Genomic DNA, 12,160 nt, shown 5'->3' with positions numbered 1-12,160 from the left:
ATTTACTTTAGAAAGTCTTCCACCTTGCATCACAGACTCCGCATGCTATATTATAGTTAGCGCTGGTAGTGATAATTTGCCTGCCTCCTACACTGGAGGATAAATTCAGTAACCTTGTGCTGTCGAATTCTGCATCTTTGTGGCCAAATGCACTCAGGACTGGACAGATAATTGACTCTTAGTTTCCATTACCTACCACATTCTAAAGCTAAAAATCAACCCAAAAAATGGTGAATTAAATTAGGATTATTATAATTTGCCCCACTGGGAATGGGGGGGGGACCTCCCAATTGCTTTCTATCTTTCCTGGAACTAAGACCAGGGTTAGGTAGATTTAGTGATGAGCGATGTTATCTCTAAATTCTTTCCAGAGGGTGGTGGCTCTGCTTGCTATTGCTATTACCTTGGCTGATCCTACTCTCTGCATGGAAGGTCTATTATTCTGTCTATTACTGGACATCTTCCTGTCCAGTAAACTCTCTGGCACAGAGTATATGCTCAGTTAGAATCCACTGAGTAGTGAATCTGTCAGTGTTAACGGGATAGCTAACCAAGGGATGGAAAACTAGAATTTTTCATGTAGCCACACCACTGGAAGTAGATTTTTATCCCTTTATTTTATAAGGGAGTATTTTTCAATTCTCCGGTGTAGGCATAAATTTTTTGCAACCTCCTTTTAATAAGGGAAGAAACTGCCAGGCTTGCCAACCAGCCTGAGGCAAAGCCATGGAAGCAGCAAGCTGCCACAGGAACCTCACGAGCAGTTCTTGGGCGAGTTTTTCTCAATGTCGGAGTTACCACAAGTTGAGCTCAGTAACTCTATGTAAGGCTAAACAATGCATGAGTGTCTTTAGTGAAGAATAGTGAGGCGGAGCAAACCAAACCAAAGCTCAGTGCTCTTCTCCCACTGTCTGTGGGGTCATATTTATTCTTCTTCATCAAGCATCCTTTCATGTATCTGCTATATCCAAACATCCTTTCACCTGTGTCTGCTTCAGGAAAACATTCTTTCACGTGTTTGCTTCTTGCAAGACATCCTTTCATCTGTGTGCCCCAGGAAGCCATCATTTGACATAACTAACTTTCCAAAGAACTAGAAGTTTCCACTTTACTTCAGCTTGGGTGATATAGACGGATGGGTATCAATCCATGTCTGTCCTCTATCTCCATCCTAAAACCCAATGAACAAAATTCACCAAAGAGCTCCAATGGGCTTGTCTGCATGGTCTCATTTTGACTGATTGTTTATTCCATTTGCTGTAAGGGATTTTCAGCTAGGAGACAATTTAGTAAATACACATAGTCAGCAACATCTCTACCCCATCTGTTTCTCTGTCTCTCTGTGAGTCTGTCTGCCTCTCTGCTTCTCTCTTTGCCTCCTGCCTCTCCTGTCTCTGCCTCTTTCTTTGCCTCTGTCTGCCCCACCCTCAATCTCTGATAGTGTTTAAAGGTACTCAGAGAAGAGAAGATATTCACCAGCCTGGAAGTGGTTTGGGCCATAAGCAACGTTGTGTGTGTTTTATGTTTTTTACAGATAACGGTGACTGTGACTGTGGCGAATGCGTGTGCCGGGATGGCTGGACAGGCGAGTACTGCAACTGTACAACCAGCAGGGACTCATGTGCATCTGAGGATGGAGTGCTATGCAGTGGGCGTGGGGACTGTGTCTGTGGCAAGTGTGTCTGCAGAAACCCGGGAGCCTCAGGACCCACCTGTGAACGCTGTCCTACCTGTGGCGACCCCTGTAACTCTAAACGGTAATGTCTCTACTTCTTTATTCTCTTCTGTGGCTAGCTTTCCGTGCGATCAATGTTTGAATGACATCTCGTAAACTCAAACCTCTAATTGTGTCATCTGGGTTTTGGTCCCTGGCAGACATCAAAACTCATAGCCCAAGGGCCCCAGTCATCCTCGGCCTGGAACGTCAGCCTCTTACCTGCCTCTTTCTGGGTCTTGATTATCCAAAACCACCATGTCACATTTCTCTAGTGGCAGCTGATGTCCCAGCTGATAGTATCAGCTGGTCTCTCAGTCGAATGCCCTGGAGGTATCCTGCTGACACTCACAGGCCGTCAGTATCTTTTCTGGGGAAACAGACAACCATCTTCTGTAGACCCATCTAGGCTGACTATGCAGGATTTGTCCCCATCCTGGTAGACCAAAGGAGGCAGAAGCAGGGAGACAGTCTTAGCTTTCACTTCTCTTCACAATGCACCCTGGCACTTCTGTGTGGTTATCATTATACACACACACACACACACACACAGTGGTTTGTTTGTTTGTTTGTTTTTTTTTTACAATACTAAGACAATAACAACAACAATTAAATACACCCATATGTTTCTATTAAGACTGATTTCTGGTTAGCAGTTTCACTTTACATAGTTGGAACAATTTTTGTAGTTCTGAAGGTGGCCTTCACATGACTATTGCAGGGTTGTATCATCTCTGGTAAGCAGTTAATATGACCGAGCAGCCCATCCTTTTCATTGACTTCGATTCCTGGAATAATGACATTTGCATTTCTGTTGTAATCGAGGGAGAAAGTCCATTTCCCTCAATGGTTACCCACCAACCAGGTGTCAAAACTTTCCTGTCACTGTCCCTGGCAAACTGAGACACATGACAGAGCATGGAGCTTGATTCACAGGACTTAGATAAAATCAAATATAAACTTTCCACTGTAGTTTGGACAGAGTGATTGCCTAGCATCCATGAGTCTCTGGTTCAATCCCCAACCACCAACAAAAAACAGTAAAGTTTCTTCAAGATGTTTGTCTTAGTTAGGGTTCTACTGTTGTGAACAGACACCATGACCAAGGCAACTCTTAGAAGAACAACATTTAATTAGTAATAGTTTATAGGTTCAGGGGTTCAGTCCATTATCATCAAGGCAAGAATATGGCAGCATCCAGGCAGGCATGGTACAGGAGGAGCTGAGAGTTCTACATGTTCATCTGAAGGCTGCTAGGAGAAGACTGACTTCCAGGCAGTTAGAATGAGAGACTTACAACCCACACCCACAGTGACACACCACTCCAACAGGGCCACACCTTCTAATCCTGCCACTCCCTGGGCTGAGCATATACAAACCATCACAATGTTTCTTTCATTGCTTTTCTATTTCATCTCCTCTGTAACCATGGTTTACAAGATGTGATATTAACAATTAAAGTTGTTCCAGTTTGGGAACCAGCGTCATCTACTTGCTGTTGATGCTAGTTTTGAGATGTGTCTGTTCTTTCTTTTACTCAGACACATGCTCATTTACCTGACAAGTATTAAGCACTTGCTGTATGCCATGAATGGTGTCAAATCATATGCATGCAGTGAAACAGTTACTGTATCTACCTTCATAAGTGCTAAGGGCCTAAGGGAAAGATAGGATTTTATTCTTTGCCTATGTATATGTATATAGTGTGTGTATGCACATTTGCATGTGTGTAATACACATGTATGGTTGGTGCATGTGTATGGGTGTTATAGGCCGGGAGTCGTTCAACATCAGGTTTCTTCCTTGATCACTTTTCCCTTTATTTATTGAAGTGGGGTCTCCAATTCCAGATAATCTGGCCATGGATCCCCTGTTCTGCCTCCTGAGTGATGGGATTACAGGTGGTTGTCATACTTGCCTGGTTTTTATGTGGGCTTTGGGGATCTGGTCCTCACACTTGCATGGCCATCCCCTAATCCCATTTTTTTTCAAGTAATTAACAGAGATATGTGGGCTTCCAGCCACAGTGGGGATGTAGAAGATGCTATGGAACTACAGGGCAGGGGAGACCAGCATTGCTGGGGCAGTCACAGTTAAATGCACAAAAGCAGTTTGAAGAATGTCTACAGTATGTTCCAGGCCCCCACCCAGCCTGCCCAAATATAAAGCAGCTTCAAACAAGACTTGTGCTCCTATTCCCACATGGTTGCTGATCCAAGCCCTGCCTACAGAACAGGGGTTCTCAGCCTATGGGTTGAGATCCCAACAGGATCACATATCAGAAATATCATATATTTATGTTAGGATTCATAACAGTAGCAAAATTACAGTTGTGAAGTAGCAACAAGATAATTTGTGGTTGGGGGTCACCACAGCAAAGGGAGTCCAGCTTCAGCTGAGATCCACGGGCATGAGGGTCTCAGGCCCTTTGAAGACTGTCCTTTCCCAAGGCATGCTGCGTCCCCACAACAAGAAATGTTTGCAGATTTGTCCTACTCCAAACTGAATCTATTTGTAAAGTTATTTGTAGCACAAGATTAATTCAAGACCTACATTTTACTTTGGTCTACAGACATCTTTAAAGTAGTCTGGTTTCCTTGTATCCTTGGAAATATACTTTTCTATAAGCAGCAATCTTTTATTTAGAAGCCTGAATTAATGAAGATCTGGGTTATCATCCTAAGCTTTAAGAACCTACCATCAAGGCTTATACTTATTCAAAAGAGTAGCAGAAAATTGAATTTTAGAATCGTCGCATTTGACATATATTGAGAGCACTCACCATTTGTAGAATTCCTGCCGAGATGTGGATCATTTGTGTTAAGAAATTCATAACTTTGTCTAGACTCTAATCATATTTATGGATATAAACACTCCCTTATGTTGAAAATGTGAAATGAAAATATAGCTAAATCAAATACTGAAGTATTTTTTTAAACCAATCAGAAGCAATCACTACAGAAAAAACTGATGATAGATAGAGGCTGTTATCAGGGCTGACTTGGGGGACACTGATTATGGAGTTGAGATCAGAACGATTTAGCATCCTCCTAAAAGATGCCACTCAGTCTTCTTTCTGAAAGTATCAAGAGGTCAATGTCACCAGTGAGACTGCTTAGGGGAAGACATGCCAGCTGCTTCCTGTTCTCCGCCAACATGAGCTGACGAACTCTGTTGTCCTGCCCGCAGGAGCTGCATCGAGTGCTACCTGTCTGCAGATGGCCAGGCCCAAGAAGAGTGCGAAGACAAGTGCAAAGCCACTGGTGCCACCATCAGTGAGGAAGGTGCTCCTTGTCTTAAATCGCATAGTTCTTAAGAGGCAGAAACTGAGTGAGTCGGGGGACTCTTAGTAACCTGACTTCACTTGTAGCAGGAGCTAGACACCCAAGTTCCCTGTCTCCATTTAGGGAATTAATGCAATTTCTAAAGTTGAAGAAATGATGAGCTGAGGAACAAGCAACTTACAATCATGGCTAGTCTATTGGTCTCCGGCTTTGTTAGAGAGTTCACCTCTGTTTGACAGGGGCAACTGCAGAGAACTCTACAAGGCTCTATTTTCCAAACTACTAGGAAGAAAATTGAAAAAATGGCTGTTAGCGCCCACTGGCAGCCTGAAATTTTCCTTTATCTCGGGATTGCCTTATTTCAAGATAAGATAAAGTCTGAAGTAACAGTTGGCCTAACTGCACTTTTCAGATTCTGGAAGTATTCTGCTCAGTAGCTTTTACTTCTAGCCTCACAGCCATAGGCATTACATCACCATCCTTCTATCCCAGACTCACAGCCATAGGCATTACATCACCATCCCTCCATCCCAGCCTCATAGCCATAGGCATTACATCACCATCCCTCCATTCCAGCCTCATAGCCATAGGCATTACATCACCATCCCTCCATCCCAGCCTCATAGCCATAGGCATTACATCACCATCCCTCCATCCCAGCCTCATAGCCATAGGCATTACATCACCATCCCTCCATTCCTCACAGCCATGGTCATTACATCACCATCCCTCCATCCCAACCTCACAGTCATGGGTACATTACCATCCCTCCATCCCAGCATCACAACCATGGGGACATCACCATCTCTCCATCCCTCTGGACTCATTCTCTAGATCCAAGAAACCCCTTTTCTAACTGATAATCACATTGAGCTTCCATTTTTCATCTGTCGTGTCTAATTATTTAAAATGAGCATCTAGTGGCAAAGACTCATCGCAAATATTTAACACAACCGTGTTATAACTGGGCAGGAAAGGATAGTATGTGGCCTGTAGGACACATGTATTGAATGGATGGAGTTGGAATATGGAAACTAATGTACTTCCAAAATAGAATATAGAAAGACATTTATACGTTTTTAAAATACTTTGTTTCAAAATTGTTGTGAAGCTACAATTGAATTCCTGGGTGTGGCAGGACACCAGGAGGGCTCATAAAACCCCTTGTCTGTGCTTTTCGGGTGACCGCAGATAAATATGCCAAATAGCAGCAAGTGGAATGAGAGGCCGTGTGCTTTGTCTGACACCAAAGGTGAGCCACATTAAAGCACAGAGAAAGAGCAGCATTTGTGGAGTGTCCACATCAGTAACTAGTTCGCATCTCGGTGGGTCCTCCAGGCCCCTTTCACAGCAGTGGGGAGATTTACCAGCTGTCTCTGCGAAATGAGCAGAAATAGCAGAAAATGCCTGCAAACGACTAAACTCAGTTCCCCAGCAACATGGGAAATGCAGTGTGCTGGGGAGGCATGTCAGTCACGGAGGTGTGAACTGGTCAGTCGCCGCCCACCGTGTCTAGGTTCACAGTTTTCAGAGCAGATTGTCAAAAATGCTTGAGCTGGAGAGGAAGACTAGCGTGGGTGGCATTTAGAATATCGATGTTCTTCTTTTGTATTTGAACAAAGTATCTTTAAAAGAGAAGGATTAGTACTACGGTTTCTAACTTGGAAAATGAAAATAACCAGTGGACCAGTCACCCTCTCCAAACAGTAACCTGGACAAACCTGAGTGAGAAGTGATTTGTCTGACTGTGACTTTAAAAGGCACCTTTCTAACAGCCTCTAACGTCACTGTCACAGCACTCTGAAAAGATGACATCACATTTGCTCGGCTTAAGGTCTTTTAGCACCTACTTTCCTCTGCTAAGGACATGGAGCCATACTGTATAACTCACAAACTCACCCACCTTGCATGGGCGATGGAGGTGTGGTGTGGTGGGGGATGGGATGGGCACATCTGTCTTTATTAATTCTGTTTTAATCCAAGAGTCGTGCTTCTTAATTTATCCCACTATTCCAGACACTCAGATCATTGTTGCTCAATGTATGTTCCACCAAACACCGTCTCTGAGAAGTTCAATGAACTAAATCTTACACAGCCATATCTATTTTGGAAACGGGAAACTCAGGATCCCAGGGCTTTGCAAGTCTTCAGAATTGCTATGTACATTAAATTAAGCATGAGTGTGAGTCACCAGGAGAGGCACTAAAGTGAAAAAAAGATTCCCAAATTTATCTCCCCATAGAAGCCCCACCCCCAGCCCTCATCACCACCATCTTCTTTGGGAAACTGTTTACTTCCAGGACTTTAAGCTGATCGAAGAGCTGAAAGCTTAAAACTCAGGACTGTGAGTCAATAGTACAGACACTCATGTTTTCTACATTTTCCTTGGACCTTCCCAGACCTGCATCTCCACCTCCACCCCTCTATCCCACACTCCTTGGCGCTTATATGTCTTCCTTCTCTAAGCACAATTCCCCTGGCTGCCTGAGATCTTATTTTCCCTGTATTATTCAGTGGCAGCAATTCAAGTCTCACAGAGGAGGGGGCGGGGAGCGAGAAAGAAAGGGCCATTTTTCTATGAACAACAAAAAGAAAACCTTAGCAGCTAATTATGCAAATCGTTCGTTGAACATCCGATGATACTATTTCAACACCCAAACACTACCAAACAGGGCGTGTCTATCCTGCAATGGTCAAGAAAAGTAATTAAAGCACAAGGGGGGAGTTGTGGCTCAAAGGTCAGGTCTGTAGTTCCATTAAAACTTAAATAATCCTGGCCAAGGAAAGTAAGCCTCCCTATGCTTCGGCGTGGCTATTTAAAAGAAAAGAAAGAGGCAGGATTAATATTACTGTGAAATGAGGGTGATAAGCCATCCACATACTTTCAACCTGGAGTCTGATGTCCCATTACGGGAGTTCAAGAGAGCTGTAAAGCTCTCACTGCTGTGGCCCACGATGAAGAAAGAGATGCAAAATGCAAAAGCATACTGCCCAAGATTTCATGAATCTGAGTTACTGGAGTGGAAGGGAGGCAGTGGTGAAGGTCATATAAAAAGGACCAAACTACGGCTTCAGTAAGGGTGCCTGCCATTTACCCTCAAACACATGGAATAACCCTCATCCGGTTGCCAAGTATTTCCCAGATCTTTTCATCCAAGGCATCCAATTAGAATGCTTATTAAATCATCGCTTAATGCCCAACTCCTGTGCGTATCACAGACTCTTCCATTAAAACACCTCAGATAGGTTCCCAGAATTGGTATTTTCGAATTTCCCAGGTGAGTCAGATGGCCATATGCATATGGAAATGACCAGACGAGGGTAATTTGCATTTTAGTCCCCAATATTCATATGCACATAAATAGATGCTTCTAATGAGTCCGAAACTAGTTAGTTCACGTAAATCTATTGTACAGAATCTCATTTAGAATGCCGAATTGATTATTTACTGGTTCCTATTGTCAGGAATGATATAAGGCATATTAGTCACAGGTCCTATTGGGTTTTTCTTTTAAAAATTAAATGCAAGGATGACAAACAATGACAACTTAAATTTCCATATTTTATGATTAGCATTTCTGTGCCCTAAATAGCCCTAGATGGGCTGTTTTTATTTTTCTTGTAAGAACACACATATCACACACACACATGAATGAATTGTATCGTATTGGCATCTTTAAATCTTTAACATCTTAAACTAATGGGAAAAAAAAATCACAGTCTAGGAAGAGTAGGTCCAAGATTACCTGGGACAATTTGATTTCCATAATCTGTCTTTGCACACTAATATTGGCTCATATAGCATAGGAGTTTAGATTAAATGTTATTTTAATTACAGGTTTCTGAAAAACTGCAATAATGTCATCAAAAAATTCTAATTTAGAATGAGAATTATGAAATCAACTTATTTTGCTTTAATTCTGAAAATGCTAGATAATTTTGGTAAGGGTAGCTGGGACACCATAATTTTTGATGTGTGTCCTAGGAGTTTAAATTTATTATTAACAATTATTATCATGAAATTCATGTCTAACTTTTGAATAAGCTTCACGAGGAAAAACGTTCAATTTGAGGAAGGGTTCACCTTCTTGTTAAGAAAGAGGGTAGGCTGAACGCCGGACAGCTTTATCCTGGGTTCCTTCTAATCTGAAGTTTCTCTTTATCCTTTGGGTCTCTGAGCTACATGACACCTCTGCCTCAGTTTCCTGATATTAATTTCTTCTCCCCATGAAACAATGCAAAGCCTGAAGTCCTGGCTACTCCACTGTGAGAAGCCCTCTGTACTAGCATCAGTGTCTACAGTAAGCAGCAGTGTAATCTAGCCATTCTCCCAGATGCTCTGTGCTGAGAGGACTGTACAGGCCCCTCATTACCATAACCAAGGCCATTCTACTCCCCAGGCAGCTGTGGGCACCTGCTTCCAGCTACTTTCACTCTATTGAAATCTGCCTCCGTCAGATTGATAGGTAATTTTGATGGTCAGTCGTGATTGACCACATCTGGAGCCGTTCTTCTGGAACATAAGTAAAAACCAAAGCTCTCACTTGGTGGGAAAACCCTACACCTTTCATTTCCCATTCAACAGTATTGTAGATTCTGATTTGCATATTAAACTCAATACCACTTTGCTTTAAAAATTATCCCTTTTGAAATCTCATCTAACCTAATGAATGACTCTTTCATCTGCAGATTTTTCAAAGGATGCTTCTGTCTCGTGCTCTCTACAAGGAGAAAATGAATGCCTTATTACATTCCTAATAACTACAGATAATGAAGGGAAAACCATCATTCACAACATCAATGAAAAAGGTGAGTACTTTGTGCTCCATTACCAATGTCAAGTGATACCACCTGGTTGAAGGCATCCAGAAAGTCACCTGAGGTAACTTGCCAAGAAAGACGTTACAAAATTTGGGGTGAAGTGCTTCTCCAAAGGTTGAAAGATCCCATTAAAGCCGTTGCTGTGTCCCCATGTCTTTTATTAAGATGAGGTAACATGATGACTTTAATTTGGACCAGGCATCACCTCCCTGGAAGCTACCTCCTGGCATTGTAGAAAGGTTAACCAAGAAAAGGATATACTCAACAGGTGTGTCTTTTCAGAAAAACTAGCAAGAAGGACTATGATGGTATAAGCTTGGCCCAGGGAGTGGCTCTATTAAAGGTGTGGCCCTGTTGGAGTAGGTGTGTCACTGTGGGTGTGGGCTTTAAGACCCTCATCCTAGCTGCCTGGAAGCCAGTATTCTACTAGCAGCCTTCAGATGAAGATGTAGAACTCTCAGCTCCTCCTGCACCACACCTGTCTAGATGCTGCCAAGCTCCCACCTTGATGATAATGGACTGAACCTCTGACCCTGTAAGTCAGCCCCAATTGGATGTTGTCCTCATAAGAGTTGCCTTGGTCATGGTGTCTGTTCACAGCAGCAAAATCCTAACTAAGACAAGTTTAAGTGGTGGTTCAAATACTATTTTGTTGTGCAACCAGTCTCTGAGATTGTGGGATATACTTGTCTTCCCAAACTTCTTATTTCCTCATCTGTAAAATGGGAACAATAACGGCACAATCTTTTAAGAGGTGACTCAAAGAATAAGTAGACTAACAGGGAATGTAACACGTGTGCCAAAAATTGTCCTCGCAGCAATGGCCATCAGTGACGATGTTGGATCAGGAAAGACAAAAGACAACAAATAAGGATGTGGCCATAGAGGATGGCAAACTGCCAGGTCAGCCATCATACACCTATTATCCCAGTATTCAGGAGACTGAAACAGGAGGATTGCTTTGAGTTCATGGCAGCCTCAGCTCAGTGACACCAGATGAGGCCAGGCAGGGGTCCATTGCTTCTGTGCTACTGTGGGTTTTCAACCCTGTCAACACATGGAATCAGTTTCTATTCCATCTCCACCCCAGTAAAGGATGAGTTTATGTTACATCAGAAGAGAAACAGTAGAGAACTTAACTTTAAGAAGCTTTCAAATTGTGTGGGTATCTGACACTTCTGCAGCCTAAGATGATGCTTGTATCCTGAGTCAGCAGGCCTGTGGGCACCTAGTCTACATTCTTTCTTTCTTTTTTTTTTTTTTTTTTTTTTTTTTTTTTTTTTTTTTGCTTTTTCGAGACAGGGTTTCTCTGTGTAGCCCTGGCTGTCCTGGAACTCACTCTGTAGACTAGGCTGGCCTCAAACTCAGAAGTCCACCTGCCTCTGCCTCCCAAGTGCTGGGATTAAAGGCATGCGCCACCACCGCCCGGCCCTAGTCTACATTCTTACAATCTAATTTAGCACAGATGCTTCCAGCTCTCCTCACAGCCACTGTGCTAACAACCTTAACTGAGTTCTGAGACACTCACAGGTACCTTGAATTTTCTGTCTTTAGCAATGACCTATCCCTCCCTAAAATTTCCCCGAATATTAACAGATGCATTTTCAGGCTTCATCAGACTTGGGTTTGGCCCAGACAACAGCACCACATACAGGGTATAAAGAGTTTTGGTGTTGGTACTTGTTTTTCAGTGTGCTGGTAAATGTTAAATCCTGATTTTGAAACCAAAACTATCCAGTTGATATCACCCTAGAGGTTGAAAGCCCAACTAATACCAAAATATCTGCAAAGTAGGTGTAAACCTCGTGTTCTAATCAAGAAAGTGATGAGAGAAACATCACATTACTGTTCCAAGGGCAAGGCAGCTGGAGGTCAGGCATAACCCCTGAAATGTGGGGGTGACTGTAAACATGGTTTTGCTGCTTGTGGCGGGGAGCTCCTGTTGACAGGCACTTAGACACTCCATGTACTTGATTCTGAGCTATTCGAACACAAAAGGCATCTTGCAGCTATCAGTTAAGAAAACAGGGTGACCCATGCTCTGTGAGACCAGATTACTTCATAAGACAAAAATCCTACCGCCTTCTTATCAGCTTTGTAAAGTCAGCTTCTCCAGCTGCACCCCAACAGTGTGTTTCTAATTGCCATAGTGACTTTAGCGTGATATTCTGAAATCAAAGCTACCCCTCAAAATATTGATCCTATTGGAAAAACCTACCCCAGACAACAAAGCCGCTTTTTGTAGAAGGCCTTGCTTTCAGTGTGCAGGCTTTTGTGCTTGACTGGTTTGATTTTTTTTTTCCTTTCTTGTCTCTCCCCATCCACACCCCCACCCTCCACA

The 12,160-nt window shown here is 42.9% G+C and overlaps 1 protein-coding gene across 3 annotated transcripts in view; it reads left to right on the top strand.

Annotated features, from left to right (window-relative positions):
• Positions 1–12,160, top strand: part of Itgb6 (integrin subunit beta 6) — a 120,381-nt gene that overhangs the window by 97,592 nt on the left and 10,629 nt on the right. For all 3 annotated transcript variants that reach the window (XM_034493539.2, XM_076928814.1, XM_076928813.1), the window contains 3 exons: positions 1,535–1,757; positions 4,904–4,998; positions 9,688–9,807. In XM_034493539.2, the coding sequence (XP_034349430.1) occupies positions 1,535–1,757; positions 4,904–4,998; positions 9,688–9,807 (438 nt within the window). The remainder of the gene's footprint in view (positions 1–1,534; positions 1,758–4,903; positions 4,999–9,687; positions 9,808–12,160) is intronic.

This window comes from Arvicanthis niloticus, chromosome 2 (genome assembly GCF_011762505.2).
Source record: "Arvicanthis niloticus isolate mArvNil1 chromosome 2, mArvNil1.pat.X, whole genome shotgun sequence".
Classification (NCBI taxonomy): domain Eukaryota; kingdom Metazoa; phylum Chordata; class Mammalia; order Rodentia; family Muridae; genus Arvicanthis; species Arvicanthis niloticus.
The sequence above is the reverse complement of the archived record's forward strand: the minus strand, read 5'-3'. Positions and strand labels throughout refer to the sequence as shown.